At 52.1% G+C, this 25,131-nt stretch overlaps 8 protein-coding genes across 8 annotated transcripts; 4 read left to right on the top strand and 4 right to left on the bottom strand.

Annotated features, from left to right (window-relative positions):
* Nucleotides 1-503: 503 nt before the first annotated feature.
* On the top strand, nucleotides 504-1,143 carry ACRALDRAFT_2033308 (uncharacterized protein). The gene has a single exon (XM_071020728.1). It carries the CDS (start codon nucleotides 666-668, stop codon nucleotides 969-971), a length of 306 nt encoding a protein of 101 aa, XP_070877605.1. The 5' UTR covers nucleotides 504-665; the 3' UTR covers nucleotides 972-1,143.
* A 351-nt stretch (nucleotides 1,144-1,494) lies between these two features.
* ACRALDRAFT_1040546 (uncharacterized protein) lies at nucleotides 1,495-5,765 on the top strand (the record flags this gene model as incomplete). The annotated part of the gene is made up of 6 exons (XM_071015188.1): nucleotides 1,495-1,820; nucleotides 1,896-2,886; nucleotides 2,947-3,831; nucleotides 3,896-3,968; nucleotides 4,029-4,764; nucleotides 4,867-5,765. 6 exons carry the CDS (start codon nucleotides 1,495-1,497, stop codon nucleotides 5,237-5,239), a joined length of 3,384 nt encoding a protein of 1,127 aa, XP_070877606.1. The 3' UTR covers nucleotides 5,240-5,765.
* Nucleotides 5,766-7,485: 1,720 nt separating this feature from the next.
* Nucleotides 7,486-9,887, bottom strand: ACRALDRAFT_2017518 (uncharacterized protein; the record flags this gene model as incomplete). Its single annotated transcript, XM_071019885.1, has 15 exons — nucleotides 7,486-7,509; nucleotides 7,583-7,686; nucleotides 8,031-8,248; nucleotides 8,326-8,366; nucleotides 8,448-8,554; nucleotides 8,936-8,970; nucleotides 9,043-9,085; nucleotides 9,177-9,217; nucleotides 9,246-9,259; nucleotides 9,295-9,411; nucleotides 9,517-9,565; nucleotides 9,621-9,646; nucleotides 9,720-9,729; nucleotides 9,764-9,788; nucleotides 9,833-9,887. 15 exons carry the CDS (start codon nucleotides 9,885-9,887, stop codon nucleotides 7,486-7,488), a joined length of 909 nt encoding a protein of 302 aa, XP_070877607.1.
* A 2,089-nt stretch (nucleotides 9,888-11,976) lies between these two features.
* Nucleotides 11,977-14,788, top strand: ACRALDRAFT_2040734 (uncharacterized protein; the record flags this gene model as incomplete). The annotated part of the gene is made up of 5 exons (XM_071021087.1): nucleotides 11,977-12,004; nucleotides 12,345-12,465; nucleotides 12,533-12,573; nucleotides 12,637-13,069; nucleotides 13,135-14,788. 5 exons carry the CDS (start codon nucleotides 11,977-11,979, stop codon nucleotides 14,786-14,788), a joined length of 2,277 nt encoding a protein of 758 aa, XP_070877608.1.
* A 908-nt stretch (nucleotides 14,789-15,696) lies between these two features.
* On the bottom strand, nucleotides 15,697-16,470 carry ACRALDRAFT_207730 (uncharacterized protein; the record flags this gene model as incomplete). The annotated part of the gene is made up of 7 exons (XM_071022303.1): nucleotides 15,697-15,782; nucleotides 15,848-15,883; nucleotides 15,916-15,943; nucleotides 16,017-16,054; nucleotides 16,115-16,161; nucleotides 16,268-16,300; nucleotides 16,358-16,470. The coding sequence occupies 7 exons, from the start codon at nucleotides 16,468-16,470 to the stop codon at nucleotides 15,697-15,699; spliced, it is 381 nt and encodes a 126-aa protein (XP_070877609.1).
* A 1,869-nt stretch (nucleotides 16,471-18,339) lies between these two features.
* ACRALDRAFT_2017523 (uncharacterized protein) lies at nucleotides 18,340-19,071 on the bottom strand (the record flags this gene model as incomplete). Its single annotated transcript, XM_071019886.1, has 3 exons — nucleotides 18,340-18,861; nucleotides 18,928-18,968; nucleotides 19,017-19,071. 3 exons carry the CDS (start codon nucleotides 19,069-19,071, stop codon nucleotides 18,340-18,342), a joined length of 618 nt encoding a protein of 205 aa, XP_070877610.1.
* Nucleotides 19,072-19,309: 238 nt separating this feature from the next.
* ACRALDRAFT_1061752 (uncharacterized protein) lies at nucleotides 19,310-21,890 on the top strand. The gene is made up of 4 exons (XM_071016470.1): nucleotides 19,310-19,832; nucleotides 20,413-20,823; nucleotides 20,894-21,512; nucleotides 21,585-21,890. The coding sequence occupies exons 1-4, from the start codon at nucleotides 19,592-19,594 to the stop codon at nucleotides 21,631-21,633; spliced, it is 1,320 nt and encodes a 439-aa protein (XP_070877611.1). The 5' UTR covers nucleotides 19,310-19,591; the 3' UTR covers nucleotides 21,634-21,890.
* Nucleotides 21,891-22,656: 766 nt separating this feature from the next.
* Nucleotides 22,657-24,963, bottom strand: ACRALDRAFT_2040738 (uncharacterized protein; the record flags this gene model as incomplete). The annotated part of the gene is made up of 4 exons (XM_071021088.1): nucleotides 22,657-22,839; nucleotides 22,966-24,504; nucleotides 24,631-24,723; nucleotides 24,766-24,963. The coding sequence occupies 4 exons, from the start codon at nucleotides 24,961-24,963 to the stop codon at nucleotides 22,657-22,659; spliced, it is 2,013 nt and encodes a 670-aa protein (XP_070877612.1).
* Nucleotides 24,964-25,131: the final 168 nt, after the last annotated feature.

Consider the following 25,131-nt stretch of genomic DNA (forward strand, 5'->3'; position numbering starts at 1 on the left):
GCGGACTGATGGTGCAGGTGACGCGGTTGAATGTACAAGGAACGCAAGGACGAGCAAAAGAAGGGGAAAAAAGGAAGGAAGGAAAAGAAGAGACGAAGAGCATGCAGGTGAGAAATCGAGAGATTTGATAGGAAAGACAAAAGAGCAGGGGAAGTGAAAATGACTGAAATGAGAGAGCGGGTGGCGGGTGACAGTGGAAATTCAAAGAGGGAAGGAGTTCCCAGGAACGTGATAAAGTACACGATTTGAGGCGGGGGAGAGCTTGGAATGTTGATGTCGCGTCGAATGTGGCCGCGTCTCTGATTCCACAGGCTCGAGTGGATTCTGATTAACGGGGGGATCAGAGCGGGCGAGGGAGGAGGACGCCCTATTTGCAAGGAAGAGTAGAGGAAGAGGGAGAGGCTAGCTTGTATGAGATCAAGAGAATATGAGGTTCTGAAAAGGCGAGGGGAGGACGACACCGACGTGGAGAAAAGCGAAGACTTCATACCGAATGAGATGCTTATATCTCTGCGTTTGATGTACACTTACTTCTCCCTCGTACCTTCCCTTCCATCTAAGCTCTTAGCGCTAGAAATTTGCACCTACCTCATCCTACATTGCTGTATTGGCCTTAGATCTTCCACGGAGGTCGACGGTAAGCTCTACTTAGCTTCTTCCTTTGGATGGATACTGCCCACCTGCCATCCAGGCCCTATTCTTTGCTCATCAAGTTCCGGCATGATGAGATCGTCGATTTGTTGGAACTGAAACAAACTTACCCACCCCCACGAGGAATGCGAGCTACCAGGTCAGAACACCCTCAAGTCACCTGGGACATACCACGGCACATTCGGCGGCAACTGCATTTTGAAGTTGCTCTTCGACGATCGACTTTTAGTGACCAGAGTGAATTGGATTCGCATCGTGACAGTGGATCGCCCTGTCCTCCGACGCATGACTGGAAAGGCCATGATATTGGACGGGGCTAAAACGTACAAATAGAGATGACACCGTCTCACGAAAAGGCACATTGACTATGTTCCTCGAGCCGGCGCATGTAACAGACAGTAAGTAGTCATGGAGAGACATCTATATGACATTATGTTGGAACAAGGGAAATAAGGGAGCGAGGGTTGATGGTGTAGATGTGTTTCCTTTCGGTTTGGACGATGGGTAGAATTTGGCGATTGGAAGGGATGAAGTTGAGACTCAATGTTCACGTGGGGTGGCCAAGGCGAATCTTATGTAATCATTCGACCCGTACACTCGGGACCTGACAAGACGCGTCCAACCTCGCGCCAGATGAATTTGGTACCAGCAACTGTACATCGCGGCGTCTTTGCCCCTCCTCTCTTTTTGTCCCTTTTTTCAGCCTTCCCTCCACTGCAGGGTTTTGGTTTGCGCCCGAATGAAGAACTTGATTTATTTTTATTTTTCCGATAATTCTACACCCACTCGTTATTTCTCTTCTTCTCCTTTCCCTTTAGGACTTGACCCGACGTCAGTACCGAGATGACACCTAGTCAAGCCCGTCGACGGAATCGACGCGAAATCGAGGACGACGACGACGAAGATTCTACAAGATACGAATCTGAAGGTACTTCAGAACACCGCGATGGACCCAAGAGGCAGAGGCGCCGGGTAGTCGACGAAGAAAGCAGTGGCGACGATGCTCATGACGAGGAGTTGGAGGACAATACAGGGCAAACCGCAGCCATCGGCGGAGCGCTCGGCTCTGCCGACGGAGAGACATTTCAACCCGGCGCCATCCGCCGTGTCAAAGTAGAAAACTTCGTTACTTATGAGAAGGCCGAATTCTTCCCTGGTCCCAACCTAAAGTAGGAATCCATCTTGTCCATATTTATCATCGTGGCATTTTCCGTTCGCTAACGTCATGTCCCTCCTGTCTTCAGCTTGGTCATCGGTCCGAACGGTACCGGTAAGAGTTCGCTAGTCTGCGCGATCTGCCTCGGCCTGGGCTTCAGCCCGAAACACCTCGGACGAGCAGGCAACGTCAAAGAATTCGTGAAACACGGAAAGCCCTCCGCTTCCATTGAGATTGAGCTTCAAAAGCGGGATCGAGACCGGAGGCATCATGTCATTCGAGTGCAGATCGACCGAGAGCGAAACAGTCAGCGATGGTGGATAAACGGCCGCGATAGTACGCACAAAGCTGTGCAGACCCTCATGAGGGACCTCAGGATCCAAGTCGACAATCTCTGCCAATTTTTGCCCCAAGACCGCGTCGTCGAGTTCGCCGGCTCCACGCCAGTCGACTTGCTACATGAGACGTTACGAGCCGCAGCGCCGCCGCAGATGCTTGAGTGGCAGCAGGAGCTTCGGGATATGCACAGAGATCACAAGGAGCTCCAGAAACAGTCCGCCTCGCATGCCGAGAACCTTGCCAACCTGGAAGGACGACAACAAGCCATGCAAGCCGACGTCGACCGACTCAGAGAGAGGGAGGAGGTTCAGGCGAGAATTGCCGACTTGAGGGACGCACAAATCATGGCAGCCTACAACAAGAGTCGCGCTCGACATGCCGAAATTTCCGAACAGCTGAACCAAGCCAAGCAACACCTGCGGGAACTAGAAAACGAGTGCGCCCCTTCTCTAGAAGCGTCCAATAAGAAAAAGGAGTATTGCGATGCCGTAGCAGCAGCCGTTCAAGTTCGTCACGCAGCTCTCAGGAATACCGAAGAGGCTGCGAATGATTTACTCAACGACGTTGACAATGCCAGCGACCATGTGGCCCAGATCACAGCCACGATCGAGGCGGAGACGAAAAGTTTCGCTACGAAGAGGCAGGAGCTTCGAGTTGTCAATCAAAGAATCGGGCAGCTTGAAAACAGACTCAAGAACAGACCACCGGATTTCGATCCAAAGGAACACAACCAGAAAATTGTACGTATACCAGAACGGTCGCCCCCGATATATTCAATCCGCTAATCATTAGGCCTGTAGCGTGCTCATGAACATCAAATACGAGAGCTTGAAAGCGAAGCCCGGGGTATACAGACCAAGCTGCGCGACGTACATCAACGTGGCCTCCAGGTGAGAGACGAGCGAAAGCGGATAAATCTGGAACTCCAGGCGCTTGACACACAAGAGGGAAAGCAACTCAAAATCCTCGAACGCACTTTCCCCGACGTTGCCAGGGGGTGGAAATGGCTCCGAGACAATGGCGACAAATTCCAAAATGCCGTCTTTGGGCCCCCCTTGATCAGCTGCAGCATCAAAGACAAACGCTATTCGGACCACGTTCAGGCGCTACTCCAGAGAGATGACTTTTTGTGTTTTACGACACAGTCCCGAGAGGACCACAGGGCACTGAGCAACTATTTTTACAAAGAGCTGGGGCTTTCTGTTTCAATTCGAACCTGCCTACAACCGCTCTCCTCCTTCAAGGGCCCATCCCCGGAAGAGGGCAGGCGTCTCGGCTTCGACGCCTTTGCGATTGAATATCTTGCAGGTCCCGAGCCCGTCCTGGCCATGCTCTGCGGCGAGAAGAGGCTCCATATGGCCGGTATTTCTCTTCGGGATATCGACGACGAGCAGTATAACCGCTTGATGGCCGAGGAGAGAATCGGAACCTGGGCTGCGGGACGCCAATTCTACAAAGTGACGAGGCGCAAGGACCTGGGCCCACAGGCTGTGTCCACTATGACACGAGACATACAGCCCGGTCGCTGGTGGAAGGACGACGTTGATCTGTCCGAGAAACGCGAGCTGCAGCGACAGCTAGATGAGGTGCAGGAGCATTTCAACGGGCTAAAAGAAGAGAACCGACAGCTGCAACAGCAGAATGATGAGCTCAACGTGGAAAGAGAGTCCAAGAAGAAATTCCTGGTAAAACAGTTTTCCACCCTTACGTGTTTGATAGTGCGTTCTTTCTAACTTGGGCGGATTCTAGGATGATCTCAAGCAGCAGAAGAGCGCGCTTCAGAAAGAGTACAACGAGTACCAGACCCTTCCAACTAAACTTGGTCAGTCTACCAAGAATGTTGCGCAATACCTATCAAGCGCGAGCTAACCATGGTATGCAGAAAACGAGAAACGTTCCCAGGAGAAGAAGAAAGGGGAACTCGAGGCATTGAGAACGACAATATGCGATCTCGAAGTCGAGCTTGACGACGCAATAGTCAAGAAAGGCAAAGCTATCCTACGGCACCAGAAAAGTCTGGCAGGGATTCGTGGGGCCCAAGAGGCACTTCTCGAGGCTCAGATCCGCGAGATCGAGGCCAAATCCGACCTGGGGGGCCTAAAGGACCGGAACGCCGCCATCATGCAGAGACTCGAAAATGAAAGCCGGAACGTTGCCAAGCTGGACGCAGCCAAGCGCCAGGCGAAGCAAGAAGGAGTGCGGGCAAGAGATAAGCTACTGAAGGAATGCGTCAACCTGGAAACCAGGAAAGATCACCTTGTGGAGCTGGCGGGCGACAAGTCTCCGGAAGAAATCGAGGACGAAATTCGCGCGGAGGACGCCAAGCTGGAGCTCATTCATGCCGCCAACCCCAACGTCCTGCGCGACTTTGAGAAGCGGGCTCGCGACATTGAGAAGCTGCGTCAAAGGCTGGAGACCGCGCAGAACAAGGATGATCAAGTGATGCGTCAGATTACGAGGCTGCGGGAGAAGTGGGAGCCGAAGCTCGAGGAACTGGTTTCCAGGATCAACGATGCCTTTAGCTACAACTTTGAGCAGATCAACTGCGCAGGCGAGGTACGCATCCACAAAGATGAGGACTTTGATCAGTGGGCGTTGGAGATTATGGTCAAGTTCAGGTAAGGACCCTTTCCGTCCGAATAACACACGTGTGCTCGTTCACCCCCCGATCCCCGTCCCGTGGGTCCCTGGAAGCAACGACAAAACTGACTGCTGGCCAGAGAAAACGAGACACTTCAGCAACTTAACCAGCATCGCCAGTCCGGCGGCGAGCGTGCCGTCTCGACCATCTTCTACCTGATGGCGCTGCAATCCATGGCGCAATCTCCGTTCCGAGTGGTGGATGAGATCAACCAGGGCATGGACCCGCGCAACGAGCGAATGGTGCACGAACGCATGGTCGAAATCGCCTGTCGCGAGAACACGAGCCAGTATTTCCTCATCACGCCCAAGCTCCTCACCGGCCTTCGGTACGACGAGCGTATGCGTGTTCTGTGCATCGCCAGCGGTGAGCATATGCCGGTAGACGGTAACAAGCTCGACTTTGGACGGTGTCTCACTATCCACAAACGAACGATCGGGGCGGCTGCATGATCTTAGCTCGGCATGTGTCTCGGATAGACGGGCTATGTTATATATTTAAGATCTCTGGTCCCCTGGGGGCATAATTCGCCTTGGGACATGGGCGACTGGTTTAATGGGCGTTGGGGAGGAATACCAAGCACGGTGGGTGGCTAGTAGGAATGCGTCTTATGTTATCTGGCAAGGATGGGTGTCGGGCGGCCGGATGCGGACACTATGATCTTCACTTCCAGTTTATCTTCCGCTGGATATTCCCCTGGAGTCAGATATCTTCTACGTGGATGTAGGATGACCGGAGGAGTCGACGGGGGCATCATTTACTGGGCACTGGAGCGTTGTCATCTCATATGCCTGGGTCTCTGTAGGCACCTTCTGCTGCTGAGCCCCGTATGTACATCTTACCCTTTTATTCCGAGATTTTGAGCCAGGCAACTCGAAGCTTACCTGGGTATCTCTTCACTGAAATCGCCATGACAAGAGCCAACGACTGCCCGTGCTTCTGTAAACAGGCATTCATATGTAGATAATAGCGATACCCAACGTAAGTTCCACCTCTTATGGGAGCTTCTGTCCCCAGTAAAGATACAACGTATACCGAGTATTCACACACATATGGCGAGCCGCGTGCGAGAAAGGAACACGGCGCTCATTGGAGCGCAAGATGTTGACGGCGTTGACCAAGCAACAGTGCTTGTCTCATCCGATGAGATATGTACCCGCCACGAGGGTCTTAAACCCCAAGCCGGAAACAAACAGGAGCAGACATCGGGATTCCAATACAAGGAATATATCCAATTGCGTACTTTGGTTTGGAATGACCAGCCTACCCAGAGCCACTGGCATGCAGGAACCTACTCTCTCATATGTCAGATATTACAAAAAAGCCACGCCTTTGACATGACTTTGTAATGTGTACTGTACATGTACAATGTACGTAAGTTCTACGAAGTAGCTGCTCGGATGTCTTAGGTATCGAACGGGGAATTTGAAACGGTTCGCGTCGTTCTGTACCTATGTATTTCGTACTTGGTAGGCCAAGTCCGCTGCCGAGACTTTCAACAGGACGTGACAAGCTCAAGCGCAGGACAAGGCCATTGCACTCGGAACAATTTTGCGAGGATTTTCAATTTTCATTCGCGTCTCCAAGACGCGAGACGCGGTTGCCCAGCGGGACATCCCATGTACCCACGTACGGATACCGTCCTTGTTTAAACCAGGGGCCCACAAGGTCGGGTGAATGGGGAGACGCAAAAGTCGTATACGTCATTCCAACCTTGGTGATTCGAAGAGGATTCGCAGTACCCACGCCGCGATGGTGGGGCGACGAGTTTTTTCTACCATGGTCTGGTCCAGGTCCCTAATAAGCTCCGGTTTAGTACCAAGGGGAATAAGCACAGCATGAGTCGTCATCGCAATCTCCAGCACCTCTAGACCACGAGAGAGTAAGGGGTTGGGGTTGGGATACCTACTGCGTATAAGGAAAAGAGGGAGAGAAAAAGGAAAAAGGAGCACAGAAAACGAGCAGCCGCGACCAGCCACAATACATAATCACAAGTAAAACGAAGACGTCCTCCCTGATAATAAGCGTCTTCTGCGTTGAATTGAAACGCTTTTTAGATGCTCACACAACGCCGAGGACGGAACTTCCCACGGTGTACGTTGTATTTTGTATTCTTGCTACCTCACCGTTATTCGTTGCCGAAACGCACCGCACCGAAATTTTGATTGACCCAAAGCTTATTCGTAGTTTTTTAGCTCACCCGCGAGAGAAATCGGTACGGGCGTCGATCTCTGCCATCCGTGCCAAAAAAATCGTGAAGGGCTTTAAGGTACCGATGGGTAGATACCCAGCTAGTCCAGTTTGGCCTAGCCCAGGTCGTATTTTCATGTGTGGGGGACGAATCCAAAGAATAAAACGCGCTCCCTGGAGCTTTTTTTCTTTTTCGGATGACTCGAGTGGAATCGATCCAACGCTTTTACGTTGTATCCTCCATGGTGATACGAGGGCGATGCCAACGACATTGGGCCGTCACAGCTGTCGGACAGACCGAGTAATCCGGGGCTAACCACTCCCATCACCAATGCCGGCGAATCAGCAAGATTGGAAATATGCGGCGACACCACGAAAGGCCAAGGAAAAAGGGGCGGCAATTTCCCCTTTTCCAAGTTTTCTGCTTTGCAGGATGCGAGGCCGCCAAACCATATCCCCGATAATATTTAGGCCCCGTTCGACAATTTCAACACGCTGTTGAAAAACGTCAAAATGACCAAAAAGTGCATAACTCAAGACCCACCGATGCACAAGCACCCCGTTTTATATGGTATTTTCGCAATAAACGCATTTTTTGTGTCAACCTCTGCCATCCCCCTGTCACACCCCTGTTTTCGAAGTACCACGCTAGCAGGGATCTTCTTGTTGACGTTTTTCAACAGCGTGTTGAAAATTTGTATGGGAACTGCTGTTGAAGCAAAAAGGAGCTTTTTCGTTGTTGAAGATTTTTAATAAGAATAGTGGATCTATATTAATAATCAGCCTAGCCGCCAGGCTGACGTTATGATTGAAGCTATTCGTAGCCACGACGATAATACTGTGTTTCCTGCTTTCTAGGGACCCTTCCACGACCTCCTCTACGTTAAAATAGAACCTAGGTCTGCTATATCGATATATATAGGAGCCGTCACGATATACGTAGGAGTCGTCACGATATATATACGTAGGAGCCGTCACGATATATATACGTAGGAGTCGTCACGATATATATACGTAGGAGCCGTCACGATATATATACGTAGGAGCCGTCACGATGTACGTAGGAGCCGTCACGATGTACGTAGGAGCCGTCACGATGTACGTAGGAGCCGTCACGATGTACGTAGGAGCCGTCACGATGTACGTAGGAGTAGTCACGATGTTCTGAACCAGCAAAATATGATGGTTTCTGCATACAAAGTACGTACTTCTGCATTTCTACATAAATGGGTACATCGTGGAAAAAAATTAGCGTCTTGGCTACGATGTACCTTGCACAAAGCTGTTGAAATTCGTCAACAGCGTGTTGAAATTGTCGAACGGGGCCTTAGCTATATGTAGATCTTACAGATACTGTGCTGTGACGACTTTCATTCCCCGGAAAAATAACTGATCCAATCGGAATGTCATGAGCGTTGTTTGTTATCGTAAGACTAGCATATCGGAAAGTCGAAATGATAGGTAGTCAACAGATCGATTTGTCAGCACAGGGTGATATATTGCCTTGCAAGTACCCCAGTACATACGTTGTAGTTTAAAAGGTGGGGTAAATCGGGACTGTGCCACGTACCAAGGTACTGTACAACATACCTACAAGGTACTTCGTAGGTACGACGTACAGGAAGAGAATATAGTAGAAGCCAGGAGTGGATAACTTACGAGGAACAATTGCTGGCTATAAAACCAGGCTGATAGAATCGGGTAAGACGAATCATTGGAAAAACAAGCAAAGGGGTTTTTTCTTTTTTTTTTAAAAAAAAAAAGAAGAAGAAGAAAAAGAAGAAGAAAAATGAAAAAATTGCTTAAAAAATGAAAAAGAAAAGAAAACCAAAGCGTTACTAAAAGAGTACCACTGTCTTTTAAAGAAAACTCGATTCATACCGCAATTAGTATACGAATAATATACTTCGTAGTTTACTAAAATAATTGTTTACTAATTTTCCAAGGACTATCGTGACCAGGGGCAGATAAGATGAGATTTCCAGGGCTGCGGCTATCATCTCGGAAGAAGCACGACTACAACGTACCTACCTAAATAGGTATACAACGTAGGTAGTAAGTGCACTACACCTTACACTTGGCTTTCTGTTGTCCGTTGAACGTCCTCGCTGGATCTCTGCCTGGTGAAAAGATACCATAAGGTAGTTCAGTATACATGCCTTACGGGCAGCATATACCTCCCTATCCGTGGTAGCCTACTGTACTTGTATGACCGTACCCAAGTAGTCAGTCTTCTTATACTAAGTATGTCTGTCTCCTGCCTGTCACAATGAGCTAGGAAGCTACACGTTGGCCTGATTCTAATTTTTTGACCGACCCTCTGTATAAACTTACAACTCGACAAGAATATCATGGCATGCCTCTTAATAGAGCCATCCTTGGAGCGACGTCTCCTTGGAGTAGCACGAGAATCCTGAACTGAACCTTGTACCAACTACCAGAAGTCGTGTACAACGTACGTTGTATATGACCTTAGCCAAACCCCCCACTGGTTCTTACTAAGCGGAGGGGTTCATTGCTGCCTTAACGTACAACGTACCTTATGTAAGTTGGACTGCATGGACCGGGTACAACGTACGTACAGTATACTGCAGAGCACTTACTGTATACTTACGAAGTAAAGCAAAAAGGAGGAATACCTACAGATGAGAGCGCTGTGGGTGCGAATACTAATCACACACTGTACTGTCTACCTACGCGGGAGGGGGCGTTTATAGGTCAGAGCCCGATGACTGGTCAGACTGTCGACAGTCTTAGAACTTCATGTTGACAGTTGTACCTCTGACCTGGCTCTGGTCAGAGCAAAATCATCTGTTCAAGCTCTGACCTATAACCACCCCCTCCCGTATAGGTACGTTGTAATGCGATGGAGACGCAAACTAGGACCGTTTGCTCTTCATTTTCTTCCATTCCAACGCTTCGTAGCATCTTTAAAAGTCTATGCCAGCCATACTGTCGCCTATATGCTGCCTCGGGCACCGTATTGTGTATCTCTACGCCTTAAAACTCCTTGGTTCGTTCTCCGAAAACTCCTTGTGTGTTAGCCTTCGGGAAATCTATGCCCTCACTTTAAATGTCCCACGTAGTAGATATGACATCATTTTGCTATTGATATACACGCTTCGTACACGACGTACACTGGGAAGAAATCCTGTGTACGAAGTACGGATACTTCACTCTTCACCAGATAGGTGGAAATGTTGGGCAGCCCTGCGGCATACGTTGTACCTACGTTGTATGTTGTATCCCTTTCACAGGGAGTCAACTTTCCGATTCCAACGTTTTAGTCGTACATTAGGTAGGTACCAGGATAAGTACAGGTACAGGTACAAGTGCCGGGTCTCGATTTCCCTTTCAAGGTCAACTCCTGCCTGAGCACCTTCGCTTCTGTTCCACCCGACAAGCCTCGTACCTGATTGTTAGACTCCGGAGTGAGGGACGGACCTAAACGTGGACGAACTGAGCCCACAATCCACACTGCGGTACCTAGGTACACTGCTGTGCCAAGGTACACGCATGGGCTGCAGTCCCAAGTCCCTCAACACAGCCCAGTGGGGACCCTTGTCTCCCGCCCCTAGGCAATGCGTAGAACCACACAGTCGACACCCTTGATACCGCCAACTGGCCCTTTTTCAAAGGTCTGGATGGTACTGCGTGCGTCAGAGGCCCTCAAGACAAACCCACTTTTCACGAACGTTCCTGTTCATTTTCTCCTAGGTCATCCGCCGGCTTCTACCTACCCGGTCCAAAATCACCCTCTTGCCAGTGGTAGTCCCCGTGCTATTCTCCTTCCTCCACATAGCTCTCCATCTACTACCATTGCATCTTCACTCGTTTTCCCCGGCCGTGTCTTTCTTTCCTCCTGCCACTCTCTTTTTCATCCATTCTTCAAGGCCTGTCTACCTACCTGTCAAACGGCCTCGATACCGGGGCTTTTGGGCTGTCCCACCGCAACTGCACCAGTCAATTGAACGTCTCGCCGACCACAGCTCTTCCAGAAAGGACCCTGGCGACCAACATTCTCTTACCACACGGTGCCGTGTTTTTGTAAATCTTCAACTGGACAGCCTCTCGACCTGCCATCATCAATTCTACTCCTCTTGCGCTCCCTGTATTGTATTGCTCAGATCGACCGAACGTCCACTTGAGTCCCTGTACACAGTCGAAGCATCAAGCCACCGAAAGCCCATCTCATCTTCTCGTTGGACGCTCCGCTTTCGGCCACAGATACGATCGCCCTACGTACCGTACTCTTCCGACTGCACCACACGCGGCTGCCAGCGCCTCTAAGAATCGTGCGCGGGGAAAGACACCGTTTTCCCCCCCTTCTTCTTCTTCCTCTTCCTCTTCTTTTGCTTCACTTGTCACTCACTGCCTGCTGGTGTTGTTGGGTCGTCTTACGGTCTTGGCCACTGGCGCCACACCCCACGGCTCTCTTGCGACTTTTCGGCCTATCACTAGTTTCCACTGTCGAGTTCATCTTGACCAGTGTCCCCTGGCGATTCGCTCGTCGCTCGTCTAGCCTATCCGAGGCATCACGCTCGTTTGACGTTAGTTTCGACCCTCCTGGTATCCAGCAGTGGGCCGCAATCCCCAGACCTGACGCCACCGAATCTCAGCTGCTGCTGAATACCCTAGCATCCGCACTTCTGAGAATTTCTTTTTGGCACACCGCTAGCGAATGGGTGCGTTTATTGCCGCCCGCCATTACCGCCGTTGCCTTCATTCTTCGACCTGCTGCTCTTGACCCGTTGGACACACGACTTTCGTTGAGCGCAGAAAGGGAAACCGACGCTGGTCAAGTCGTGAAACGAAACCTCGACCTATCAACGACGGCCAAGCCGAAACGACTCAATCTCCTATTCGGAATAGCTTCACAACAGCAATCTCCCTCCTGCCGTGGCACAGAGGCCAAGCCGCCATCCCGCGTCCTCCTGAGTGGAGAGCAACAAGTTGCAGCTGACACGTCCTGCTCGCTAATCCGCATCGGGCTTCCAGCATGACGCCCCGGCTCAAAATACTCTCAGGTTGGTCTCACCTCTTCCAGTGCTTCTGAGCTTTTTGCATCGTCATGCCTCCTAAAAAAAGGTTGATCGTCCGTGCGACCCGGTTCTGCGGTACTACTTCGAGGCGGTGGAAAGCAGCCACAAGCTCGGCCCCAATCTCGGCCCCACGCTATTATTCCGTCGTGTCTTCGTCACTGGATCGCAGCCGCCGTTCTCCTTTCCCTTCCTTGATTGTTTTTTTGCCATTTCCCAGCTCATTCTATTCTTGTCGATCGTGTTCCCGTGCCGATTGCCCGGCTCCCGAAGCCCCGAGGGCCTGTAGCAACGATGGAGGAATCCCAGCTGATGAACGTGTGTATAGTGGGAGGAAATCCCATCTCTGCCTTTTTGTCTTGGAGGCTTCAGGCAACCAATGCTTGCGATGTCACATTGGTTTGGAAATCAGGGTTCGAGCATGTCTCGCAGTATGGGATCACTTTCAGGTGGGTGTTGCGCCAGTCCATCTTCGACAATCTGCGTGGTGCAATTTCAATTGACCCGTCATACCAGGTCCTCTACGTTTGGCAACGAGAGATTCAAACCACTACACGGTAAGCGCTAGCAAATACATGCACCATTGCAAAGGCAGGAGCTAACTGCGATTGATTCAATAGTCGTTCGATCTCCCGAAGAATCACCAGCCCAGAATGAAGGGCCCTTCGACTACGTTATCCTATGCATCAAAGCTCTTCCAGATGTCTACGACCTCGCTTCCGTTATAGAACCCGTCGTCACACCGCAACATACGTGCATACTCATAAACACCACCAATGCCCTCGGCATTGAAGCCGCGATCGAACAGCGATTCCCGACGAATGTCGTACTGTCACTCGTTTCGAACGCCGACTTGTCACAGCTGGGTCAGAGCGAGTTTGAGCATAAGGGCTCGACCGAGATTTGGGTTGGCGCGGCGAACGGGAATGACAACATCCCGGCTTCTATACAAGAAGATATGGCTCAAGCTCTTGCCATGACGCTCAAAACTGGACAGGTAGACTGTAAAGTCTCCAGCAACATCCGGCAACAGCAATATGAACGGATGATAGGGTAAAGTCCACCAGCGAGACTGACCAGCCGTGTTCCGACCAGGAAAACTAACTGTCGTCCTCTAGGCCGATCGCCTTTCATCCCGCGAGTGTCGTCTTTGAGACGCCCAACCATGCACAATTACTGGAAAAGCCTGGAGTCAGGGACTTGGTGCTCGGGTTGGTCGACGAGCTACTGGCCCTGGCCGTAGCACATGGCTGCAATTTAGGCCCAAACTTCAAGCAGAAAACGATGGACGAAATGCTCGGGCCCTCGGCAACAGAAAGCATCATGTGGCAGGATTACATCGCAAGAAGGCCGATTGAAGTCGAAACGTTTCTGGGATCGCCAATCAAGCTCGCTAAGGAAGTTGGCGTCGCCGTTCCCCGCATCGAGACGATGTACGCCATTGTCCATAACCTCAACATCGTCAACCGCCAAAAGCCGCGTCTAGATACATCGCCCGCCGCATCCGGCTCACCTACCGCCTCACCCCTTCCCAGAATATCGTCTCAGAATGGCATCCGCTCCATGTCCAATGGCATGATGAACCCGGCGGGAATGCCGCCCCGGGGCCCACGTCCTCGCAATTCTTCTTCTCTTGGTCCCGGTATGCGTCGACCTCCGCCAGTGGGTGGCGGCCCGCCTAACGGCTACGGCCGCCCCCCTATGAATGGTCCGCCCAATGGCTACCCCGGGCCCGGGTCGCGAGCCGCATCGAGACGGGGTTCGATGGAAGGAAACGATTTAGAGGAATTCTCCCACCTTGTACTCTATGACGACATCCCCGAAGGAGGGGAGCCAGGTTATGGTCCGGAGAGGTCGGATTATTCGCATCCGGAGCGCGGGTATAACCAGCGACCGCGTGACTTGGCAATGAGAGAACAGGAGATGAGGATGGGCCAACGACGTGGCGCTCCCAGGCGAAGTAACCCAGTGCGTCAGAGCAGCCAGGCCTTCGACGACGACGACGACGACGACGACGGCGAATACTACGATCCCTTGAACGCACCGCCTCCGCCCCTCTTGGTCGACCCGGACAACTTTGACATGATGAGCGTCACTTCTCGGAAGAATAGGAAGGTTCCTGGTCCCTCGCCGGCCCAGTTTCGCAGGAATGCCGAACTCGAGGCAGGCCCACCGCCCCCCAGGGGCGGCAGGTTTCGACCCAGCTTTGGTCGCAACCGTTCTAGCCAGATGAGCAACGTGGCAGCCATGAATGACAGCATCCTCGATGATCCCTTGATGTCATGCTCGTCCAACCGGTACGGTAACGTCGACCGAAGCGCGATGCAAGCGGGGTCCAGAGCCAACTCAATGACCAGCGTTCGGCATGAGGAGCTACATTACAGCCCCGGGGGGTCGGGTATGAGCGGAGCTTACCCCCGCCGAACTAGTCACTCGCCCGGCAACCCTTACAGCCCATCGCTGCGAGGCGGCAGACCGTCCCCGCCGAACGGATTTTCCGGACCCCCCATGGCCAGCGGACCGCACGACGGCGTCAGGCAGCCCGTCCCTCGATACCCCCCTGGGCACGGTAATGCTGTCGCACCGCAACAGGTCGAGCAGCATGGTGGCGGGGTGGGCAGCCTTCACCCACCACAACAAAAGTACGTGAGAAGTCTGACTGGCAGTGCTAGCGCCAGTGCGGGCAGTGGTGATTCACAACTGGACGCAGAACCCTCGGCACACAGCAGTGAAAGCAGCCTCGGACCCCGGCCCCCCATAGGAGTCCGGTAAATGGGGTCTCGGGGACAACGCTTTTGCATTGGAGTGAGGAGCTGCCATTCCCTGTACCATAACGATCTTCCGATGTCTTCCATATCAAGGAAGAGAGACGTCTGTCGGCGACCCCTCACCCCTGCCTATATATTGAGTGGCAGCCCATCGTTTCCTGCCGGCCTGGACACTTGGGCAAAGCAGGACACATTATGTTAGGTGTTCTTTGGTGTTCTCATCACTCGTATACGAGTCATTGGACGGGGAACCAGGCGGTTTTCTTTTCTTATTCACTGGCGCATCAACGGTGTCGTACATACTCGCTGCATTCCGGCATAACACGAACAGACCTGACCTAAGCCTCTTTTGCGAACAGCTGCGGTCAGAGAAGGGGCGGCTTTACTGTTACAACATTTAATGAACACTTTCGCTCGCCTCTTGGCCTGCGGAAGGCTCGGGCCTCGGATTCTATGGTGGACTTTGGCCAACTCTTTCTCTGGTGATTACAACGGCTATTACCATTCATACGAGCGGTCTTGGCACGGGTTTGCACCTATTTCCTGTTGTCCGCGTTACCCGCCTTGACTGGGACAATAGGCACGGCTGGAGAGCGGTTCATTTGAGGCGAACTGCGTGTCACATGAGAGACGTGGTTGGCAACTCCGTTTTATGCGCCCTTTCCTGATTGCACTGAAATGAACAATGAGGTCGAAGAGGACCGGGGCCGTCAAATATATTACAGCCCTCTTGGCCAACCGCCGGATAATGAAACATAGACAGGGGGCGGTTTAAAAACTATACATTGTTTTGTTCCTTTTTGTCCTTTCTTTTTCCGAACTACGTGCTGTTGGGGCATTACGAGGGAAAGCTATATTTTTTTCCTTGTTGTATTGGGATTGTTACGTCAAGGGCCTGGGAAGGAAGGGACTCTATGGGGAAACCATTGAGAGCTGTGGTGGACGAATGGGACTACAAGATGTCTTGTTTGCCGTCCATGGTTGGATTGAATTCCAGCCTCGGCGGTTGATTCATATTAGACGGTAGCTCTACACTATTTTACTACCAAGGAGCGTGGGGAACCAGGACCGTTCATAGCATTCAATGCGCCGTCGATAGCTGTAGTGGCCATCAATTCCCTGCCTATCAACCTACGAAGTATGCATGATACTCCCCCGTCTATGATACGAAGTGCAAAGTGATATCTTCTATGCCACGTTCACATCGGAAGCCTTTGTCGATTAACCAGTACAGCATTCAGGTCAGGTCGGTCCAACGCCACGCCAGCCGCTGACAGACACTATTCTTACGCTAAAACCTGTCTGAAGGTCTCTGGTGTGGAAACCTCACATGTCGTCGATTTGTACATTACGCCAAACATGTCGACAAGGCGCGTACTTGGAATCCTTTGTGTTGGTCTATAAGGAATGGGCCGGGCATGGCGTCGGTATGTGTAGTATGAGGACTTAGACTGATATCTGTTTCTTTGGCGAGACCGTGCACCGATTATCAATATGAGTTTCCGACGACGAGTTGCTGCAGTGGGACAATTAGGAATTCAGGTTATATTCTCGTCTCTCCCTCCGTATCTACAGTGTCGGTGGTGGCCACGCGGTCAGCTTCTCGGCAAGGCTATGACTTATCTGAAGGAACACGTCGTGATTATCGGCGACGAGATGATGGTCGCACCGAACCCAAGGACCCATATCCGAACCCGTAGAAGGAAGCGCACTTTTATATGATTAAGATAAGAAGCTCAGGGCAGATCTTATTAAAGGGGATCCCGCGAAGGCCCAGCTGTTATTATGCCTGTAATGCCTAACGCTTACAACTCTCTAGCGACGACGTCGTGTAGCGTAGCGGATGAGTAATTACAGTGGGTGGTGTACTTCGTACGCTGGGCTTTAAATGGAAAACCCGGGAATCCAACCTGATTCCTTACGTAACTAGGTACAGGTACATGGTCGGACACCGCGACTTCTAGTGTAATAGTGAAGCCATTTCGTAGGCATGACGGAAGCAACATCTCTTATAAGCATCTATCTCGTCGTTTCAAGCCGAAGGGAACATTCCCTGTGTTAAGTCGATTGAGTATTCGTACATACAGGCAAGTTCAGAAGATGTTTATACCGCAGATGTGTCATCTTGTCATCAAGTCTTCCCGATTAGGCTTGAGCCATGCTGGATGAAGAGCAATCCAAGTGCGATGTGACCGTACACTCTTTCATAGCAAATTCAATATCCAGCGTCCAGCATCGCACATGGGAGGAACCAAGACAGCACCGCTTGATCATTCCTGGCTAACCTATTCGCAATCGAGTCGATTCAGACGAACAATGGCGAGCAGGAACTTTGGTACCACTACCAACCTGACGACAGGCCTACAGCGAAACGACACAATGCGTCCCTCCATGGCGAGCTCATCCGGGGGCGCAGTCAAGGCACGACAGCTGGTGAGTTGGAGCCCCGTCCTCGGATTTACGTCCTCCGCTGGTCCCTTCACACCTCCCTCCAGCTCCAACGTGCCTGTCGCTATCATCTGCACCATACGAGATGAAGAGGATGACTGCTGACTCGAGCGAACCACACTTGCTGTGTGTTTGGGAACAAACAGACACATCTCCACTCCCAGTTGGCTCAGCTGTCCGCCAATTTGGCTGATACCGACAACCTGGTTCGGATGACGAGCGTGCAAGCCGAGGCCATGACTGGCTTGGGTAGCTGGCATGGCGGTCTTTTCATGGCGGCAAGCAAAGTTTTGGGTGAGGATGCTATCAATCGCGATGCTGGTAATAAGCAGTAGTGGTTTTCCAGGTGGTCATTTTCATTTTTTTTTTTTTTCATTGGACTTTCTGTAATCGGCTCGGGGCGTTGGACTTGGTCTGGAAGGATGGAGCCGAATTTCGAGTCTTCTTGGGTCTCCATGTGTTTGGCATTCCCTCCGCTTTTCTAATTGTTTTCTGGCGTTTGCTAAATACATGGTCTGGGGAAGCATTGCCAACGCGGCACAAGTCGGAGTATCAAAGATACCATAGACCGGGTCATGTCATATCGACTTGCTTATAACCCATGAGAAGACGGGTATCTGTATATATATGAATCCTGGGATATGACATGCCATCGCTCCCAACCCGCGAAACGGCCGTCCAGGTTTCTCCTTCAGACTCCGTCTATCTCAAAGGCTTTCATGACCCCATCCAGAACCTGGGTAAAGCTTTGGCGCTTTCCCTGCTCATATGCATCGTGCATCACACTGGTGGACGTGAATTTGCCCGCAGATAGTCGTGTGGCAGACATAGTCCTCTAGAAGATGCCCTCTCCCTCTCGGACAAGTCTCTCTATTTATGTGACCCTGTGCATCGTCAGTAATCTCGAAAATAACCCAATACACTTGATTCGGGGATGTACCTTTTTGAGCTACCTTGACAATCCTTCTCGGTAACAATTTGGTATCCGACTTCTAAATACCTACCCGGCCCTCAAATTTGAGAACGTAGTAAACTGCTCCTTAATCCCCAGCCGCGGTAGAACTGGCGGCGAGGTGCCCATGGCGCGCTTAGACCTCGCGTCAACAGTCATCCCTTCTGTGTTCGCTCTTCGTCATCGGGCTTTGGCGGCTCCTTCTCCGAAACGCGGTGCGGCCGCCGTTTTTGCCTCGGGCTGTTGACAGGAAATCTCTTGATATGCCCGCAGACACCGCACCTCATGGCCATGACATCGGCCCACGGTTTCCTACCGCCCTTGCTCTGGTTCTCTACCGTGGTGAAACAGGTGCGGCCCTCCACGAGCACCGTGTCGCACATCTTGCACATGGTCCGCTTCATGGCCGGGTTCGGTCTGATCAACACCTTGCGAGAGACGGCTCGAAGGTCTTGTACGAGAAGACGGGCCATGTTTTGCCTGACTTTGTCGTCGTTGTCCTCCTTCCCCTGTTCATTTTCCCCCGACTGTGGCCCATCGGCACGAACGGTTGCCAAGTGGCAGGCTGCTTGGTGAAGGTACGATACGCGGGTAAAAAGGTGTCTATTTGGAACCCCGTCGTTTTTGGACTTGGCCATCTTGTTGATAATGAGGTATTTCGAAGATGAGAACGATATCTGGGGTGCTTTACTGCGTAGGAAGGGCTATGGAGATAAGATTCTCGTAATGACTAAGCCACACACGGGGCAATGCAATGTATTAGTCATGGGATTTCCATTATGCGCTGGTCAGTAGTGTACGACGCGAAGCAAGAAAAATAAACAAGAACCACTTTTGAAGTCCATTGAAGTATTGAAGATGTATGAGTTACAAGTCCCGAAATTCATCACTGTAAGCCTAAAAAGTAACCTACACGAATAGGTACTCATGCTTCCACGGCTCAGCAAATTAGGAACAGGAAGTCAACGGCACGGTGACGTGTTGACCTTCGTTGCCCCGTTACTCTACTATCCCAACTTGGGAAACGAGCAACGCGTCTCCAATCACGTGATCGCGTTTCAGTCAGCTCCTGCCTGCCTTCCGAAAGCTTTTGATCTCTCAGCTGCCACCTTCTCCCAGCCCCAACAACTTCTCCCTTTCATCAGCACAAACACGCCCAACACCGCCACATCCAAGTTTGCCCGCAACTGCATCTTTCAGGGCCAACAGCGGCACCCGCGACCAATCTTCTTTTTCTCATCCTGCACCGATTCTCCTTTGGACGGTGTCTCGAAAAATCTTCCCAGCTCGCCGCCCCGATTTCCCTGAAATCGCCACCGCGCTGATCTACTAATTCCCTGTCTTGAGCCTCGCTGCTCTTCTCTCTATATTTCGTCATTTCGACCTAATCCTTTTCTACCTGTCACTATGTCTGGCCACCAGGAGGAGGACCTCATCGACTACTCCGACGAGGAGCTCCAGACCAACGAGACCACGGCTGCGTCCAACGGCAAGAAAGATGCCGCGGACAATGCGGCAGCATCCGGTAACAGTGTCGACAAGAAGGGCAGCTATGTCGGTATCCATGCCACTGGCTTCCGTGACTTCCTCTTGAAGCCGGAGCTGCTCCGTGCTATTGGCGATTGCGGTTTCGAGCATCCTTCGGAGGGTCAGTCTTGAGTTTATGCCCTAACCCGTCTATCATCCCCTTTCCGTCATCAAGCGTCCGTCCATCGCGCAAGCCAAGTCGAAAAGCCATCTATATTCAACGTACCAAGTTCGCCAAAACAAAAGTGCCAATTCTCGGGATGGACTGGGATCATTTTTTTCTTCTTTCTAGCCGGTCGAAGGCGAATGGATTGTTCTTTCAGAGCTCCAACGCATTGATGGCGTGGACGACTCTATAGATGGAGATCTTGGAGGGTTGACTTCCTGCCTCGGGTTCGCAGGCAACGCCTTGGAAGTGGCCAGCTCCAACTTCGGGAGCCGGTAATCCCGGCTCTGAGCTGCACCAAGAGGATTTTTTGGAGTCTGTCTCGATGCGTCTTTTCTTTTCTTCGAGGAATGTCGACGACCTTGAGCAGGTGAAGAAATATCTGCCTTGGAGCAGTCGGTTTCTCTTATTGATTCATCGGAAAAAACCCTCGGGACGACAACATGGCTGCGCTGCGCTGATGGACGGGGCTTGCCGACCTCATCATCCATCCGCCTCTCTTTGAATTGAATCTAACATCCGTCCGGTCGAACAGTTCAACAAACCTGTATTCCTCAGGCTCTTCTCGGCGGTGACATCATCTGCCAGGCCAAGTCGGGTCTCGGCAAGACGGCTGTTTTCGTTCTGACCACGCTGCAACAAGTCGAACCCGTTGCGGGCGAGGTCTCCGTTCTGGTTATGTGCCATACGCGAGAGCTCGCCTTCCAGATCCGCAACGAGTACAACCGTTTCAGCAAGTACATGCCTGATATCAAGACTGGTGTGTTCTACGGCGGAACACCTATCCAGAAGGACGTGGAGACGATCAAGAATAAGGACACATGCCCGCACATCATTGTCGGAACCCCTGGACGTCTGAACGCTTTGGTTCGTGATAAGGTCCTACGACTCGGTAGTGTCCGCATCTTCGTCCTCGACGAGTGCGACAAGATGCTTGATCAGATTGGTGAGTCGACTCTGATTTCCCCTGTCCTTTCCTCTGCGTAGAAATGGGACCAAGACTAATGCCTCGACAGACATGCGCAGAGACGTTCAGGAGATCTTCCGGGCCACCCCCACACAAAAGCAGGTCATGATGTTCTCTGCGACACTCTCCGACGACATCAAGCCCATCTGCAAGAAGTTCATGCAAAACCCTACGGAGCACTATGTCGACGAGGATACCAAGCTTACCCTCCACGGTCTTCAGCAGTACTATATCAAGCTGGAAGAACGCGAGAAGAACCGGAGGCTCAACGAGCTTCTTGATGACCTGCAGTTCAACCAAGTCATCATTTTCGTCAAGAGCACCCTCCGTGCCACTGAGCTCGACAAGCTGCTGCGGGAGTGCAACTTCCCGTCGATTGCGGTGCACTCTGGTGTGTCGCAGGAGGAGCGTATCCGTCGGTACAAGGAGTTCAAGGATTTCAACAAGAGAATCTGCGTTGCGACGGATGTGTTCGGTCGAGGTATCGACATTGAGCGCATCAACTTGGCCATCAACTACGACTTGCCGGCGGATGCCGACTCGTACCTTCACCGGGTCGGTCGTGCTGGCCGTTTCGGCACCAAGGGCCTGGCCATCTCCTTTGTTAGCACCGAACAGGACAAGGAAGTCCTGGCTTCTATTGAGAAGCGGTTCGAGGTTGCTCTTCCGTACGTTTTCCCTTTGTCCAGGTTGCGATTCCCTGTCATATCAAACTTGTGCTGACATGTGTGTGTTTCTAGCGAGTTCCCCAAGGACGGTGTCGACCCCGCCACCTACATGGCCACGTAAGATGCGCTGGTTATTTTGGTTCCCTTGGTAATTCGCGTTGTTCCTCTATGTTATGTTTTGACAGGGGCTTTGTTTTTCGGGGTCGAGGTACTTGTAGAGCTTGACCTTCGGAAACTGGTAAGCAGAAGAGGCTTGTCAGAGACAGAAGCCGCAAGCTTCGTCCTTCGGCGCAGGGAAAAGGGTTGATCAAGTTCGTTCTGGACGTCTGATTGTATGTACCGAGTAGATATCGTGGGAAATATGAGACTGTTGTCCGCATGCAGGGTTCCCCTGGCACGCCTTGAGTGATTATGTCGACCAGTTCGGGGTCTTGTCGGCCAGGAAGAGGATACTTAATCCTCCTGGCTGTTAATGGGATCCTCACGCTCTCTGAAGGGTGGCCTCTGGCTTCTGACCTGGAATAGAGGATCAGTCAGGCGTATCTTTCCGGACAAAGCAAGAGGAAAAGAAACAAGCGGCATATAATCCTTGCACTTCGAATACCTCAGACGTTGGCAGTGTTTGGACTTCAGTCTAACTTATCTATCTACGACCCTGACTGATGCGACCCAGCTTCACTGTTACACAAACCCCCGACGTCCGCAGTAGCTCAACGGCTTTGCCTGGGCCATGGCGCTCATCTCCCTTCTCTGGGACACTAGGCTTTTCATTAAACACTCCTCGAAAGCAAATCTCGGCCGAAAGACCACAATAGTTTGCCAGCCATCGCCCGACTCTTACCAACACCCAGCGTGCTCCAACCCCGGGGGTATCCCAGTCTCCTGTCACGACGAGACGAGTCTGACAGGTCAACGTAAACAAGGCCTCGACCATGAGAGGCGGACAACTCGAATTCCTCAGCTCGCAAAAGTCACACATGGTCTTCCTTCCGCACCCTTTCCTCTCAAGCCGCACTTATCTTTCCTTTTGGAGACATCCAGGCTCGACAATCCGCACCATGGCCATTCTCTTTGAGGCTCACATGATATAACACAATATACGTCCCTGGCATCTTAGCCATCAGCATCACATCATCTCGTGCGCTCAGTACTGATCCAAGTTTATGAACTCCGCCAGACGATTCGGTGAAAAATCTGGCGACAACGTCCTAGAAGATGCAGGCGAAGGCCGGCCGTATGTTTCAGGGTCGACCATCTCGACATCCTCGTCATCGATTTGAATGGCGCGGTGGACTGTTCGTCCGTCGATATTCCTCTCATCATCGATCTGAATGGCGCGGTGGATTGACCTTCCGTCGGTATTCCTCTCATCATCGCTATCATCATCAATACGGATGGCACGATGTATTTGCGTCTCCTCGCCTCTATTTCTCGAACCTTGTGTGACGGTCACGTCCACTGTCAGGACCATGGAGCCCTCGCCGACGACAGGCCGTGGCCTTGAGCTGCCCAGGAACCCGTCTGCTCGGTGCAGGTATTTCTGGATGTGTTCGTAAAAAACCTGGACGACACAAGGGGGGAAAGCATTGCCGATTTGCTTGCGAACAGAAAACTCAGAAAACCGGTGCCACACCGGGAAGCCCTGCAGGCAGGCGAATTCGCGGTTGGTGTAGTTGCGTGTCCCACTGTAATGTCTGTTTTGCCCGCCGCTGGTGGTCATGCAGCGCCGCAGGATACCGTCCGGGTCGCTCACCACGGCACCGACGGCACTCGGCGTGACTACGGGCCTGTGGTGGGGATCTGTTCTCTCAATGTAATCGTTTATCTTGCTCAGAGCCTGCCGTATCGACGTGTACTTGCGCAGGCCATCGCCGCCCGTCTCCGAGTGCGTATGCGGCGGCCAATCGGGCAACTTCTCCCCGGGACCGGCTCCGAGCATGATCAGACGCTTGCGCCTCTGCGGTAGGCCATAGTTCGCCATGCTGATCACTTTCCAGGCAACTGAATATCCCGAGTCCGTAAACCCCGCGACGAGACCGTTGAAGAAGAGCTCGAATTTCTTTTGTAAGATTCCAAAGGTTTGTTCTAGGGTGAAAATACGTGGTCGGAATTTCTCAATCAGCTGTCGACATGAGAAGAGAGCCGCAACGTTTGCGTCGTCATTAACGCCGTCAACGGTGTGGGCGGGCGACCATACTTGGCAGGGGGGAGAGAGGTGCAAGACGTCGGCGCGGAGCTCTTGGTGGCGGGTCGCGAAAAGGAATTCGTGCACCGTCATCGGGAACAGCTCGGCGCGTGGGAAGTTGATTCGGTAGCTCTCGCAGGCGTGCCGCGCCATATCAATGCCCCCCTTGATCTTGAACCCGGCGCGCTCGGCGCCACGAGAGGCGCCGCCGGCACCACAGAAGGCGTCGAACATCTCATACCGCTGTCCTTCGCCCCTGACTGGCATCCGTCTGTGAGTTTGTGCGAAAGGGGGAGGGTTGTGTGCACCTCCACGGATTGTAGGGCCCCTCCAGTTCTGGCTCAGGGTTTCTTCGGGAACTCGAAAGTCTGCCTCTGGGACCTCGCTGGAGGCGATCCGCGCTATTGCCCATTCGCAGGCCTTCAGAGCGGCGTGGGTTCGTGCGCTTTGGAAGTATGCAGAGACTTTCCAACGGCAGACGAGAGGTCCTTCCCGTTCCGCAGCCTGCTCATCTGGGAACATGCCAGGGTCGTACCGATGGGCGGGAAAGGGAGCGTTGGTAATGTGAAGGCGACGGGAGGCACCTAGTTCCAACACCGGAACCTCGATCAGCGCCTGGCGCTCAACTGGCCGAGGATCGTCGTACTGGATTTCGTATATCGCAAAGACCTCGTTCCGCTTACGCGGAAGCTGCCCTCCCAAGGACTTATTACGGGCATAGGGAACCCCACGAGCGAACTCTTCGCCTGGAAATCCCCGTTGGATTATCTCAGTGACGCGGAGGAATTCCACCTTGAAATACCTATCCTGTGGACTGGATACTTCATAGCAAAAGTTCACTTTTATGGTCTTGGCACCGGGTAAGACCAGCTTCCGGAGAGATCTTTCCCGAGGTTCGGGGATTGGTCCCGAATAGTGCTGTCGAGGCTGAACTCGGTAGATGATGGGATCGTCATCCGCCGTGAGATCGATCACCTCGCCCAGCTCCCCCAGAATATCCTCTTCGTGTTGGACCTCATCCAGGGACTGGACCTCGTCCAGGTATGTGACTTCATCCGGATATCGAACCTCATTCTGGTAGTGAACTTCTCCGACGATCTGTTCGCTGCGGCGGTTTTCCCTGATTGGACGCCGGCGCGGCTGGTAGTTCCGCACGGCTCTGTTCAGGTTGGCAATGGCTTGGTCTTGGGGCGTGATATTGGCGTCATCGTCTTCAACCACAATGGCGTTCCATGTATCGCCTCCAGGCCGATATTCGGGACGCATGTCGTCGGAGAGTAGGATGTTTCTAACACGGCGACAGAAAGTCAGCGTAAAATGTTACACGTTCTTGTCCAGTGCTGAGAACGACTGATTCTATACATACAAGGTCGACAGCCACACCGCATGAAACAAGCTTGCTTGGGCCGGGATATAAAACCGAAGAGACCGAGG

This window comes from Sodiomyces alcalophilus, assembly GCF_042370955.1.
Source record: "Sodiomyces alcalophilus JCM 7366 unplaced genomic scaffold ACRALscaffold_2, whole genome shotgun sequence".
NCBI lineage: Eukaryota > Fungi > Ascomycota > Sordariomycetes > Glomerellales > Plectosphaerellaceae > Sodiomyces > Sodiomyces alcalophilus.

Bases quoted from the DNA above. Each gene is read 5' to 3' on its own strand.
- ACRALDRAFT_1061752 (XM_071016470.1), top strand. From the start codon at position 19,592: ATGTCTGGCCACCAGGAGGAGGACCTCATCGACTACTCCGACGAGGAG. The intron at 19,833-20,412 runs GTCAGTCTTGAG...CCGGTCGAACAG, and splicing joins TTTCGAGCATCCTTCGGAGG to TTCAACAAACCTGTATTCCT. The intron at 20,824-20,893 runs GTGAGTCGACTC...ATGCCTCGACAG, and splicing joins CAAGATGCTTGATCAGATTG to ACATGCGCAGAGACGTTCAG.
- ACRALDRAFT_2033308 (XM_071020728.1), top strand. From the start codon at position 666: ATGGATACTGCCCACCTGCCATCCAGGCCCTATTCTTTGCTCATCAAG.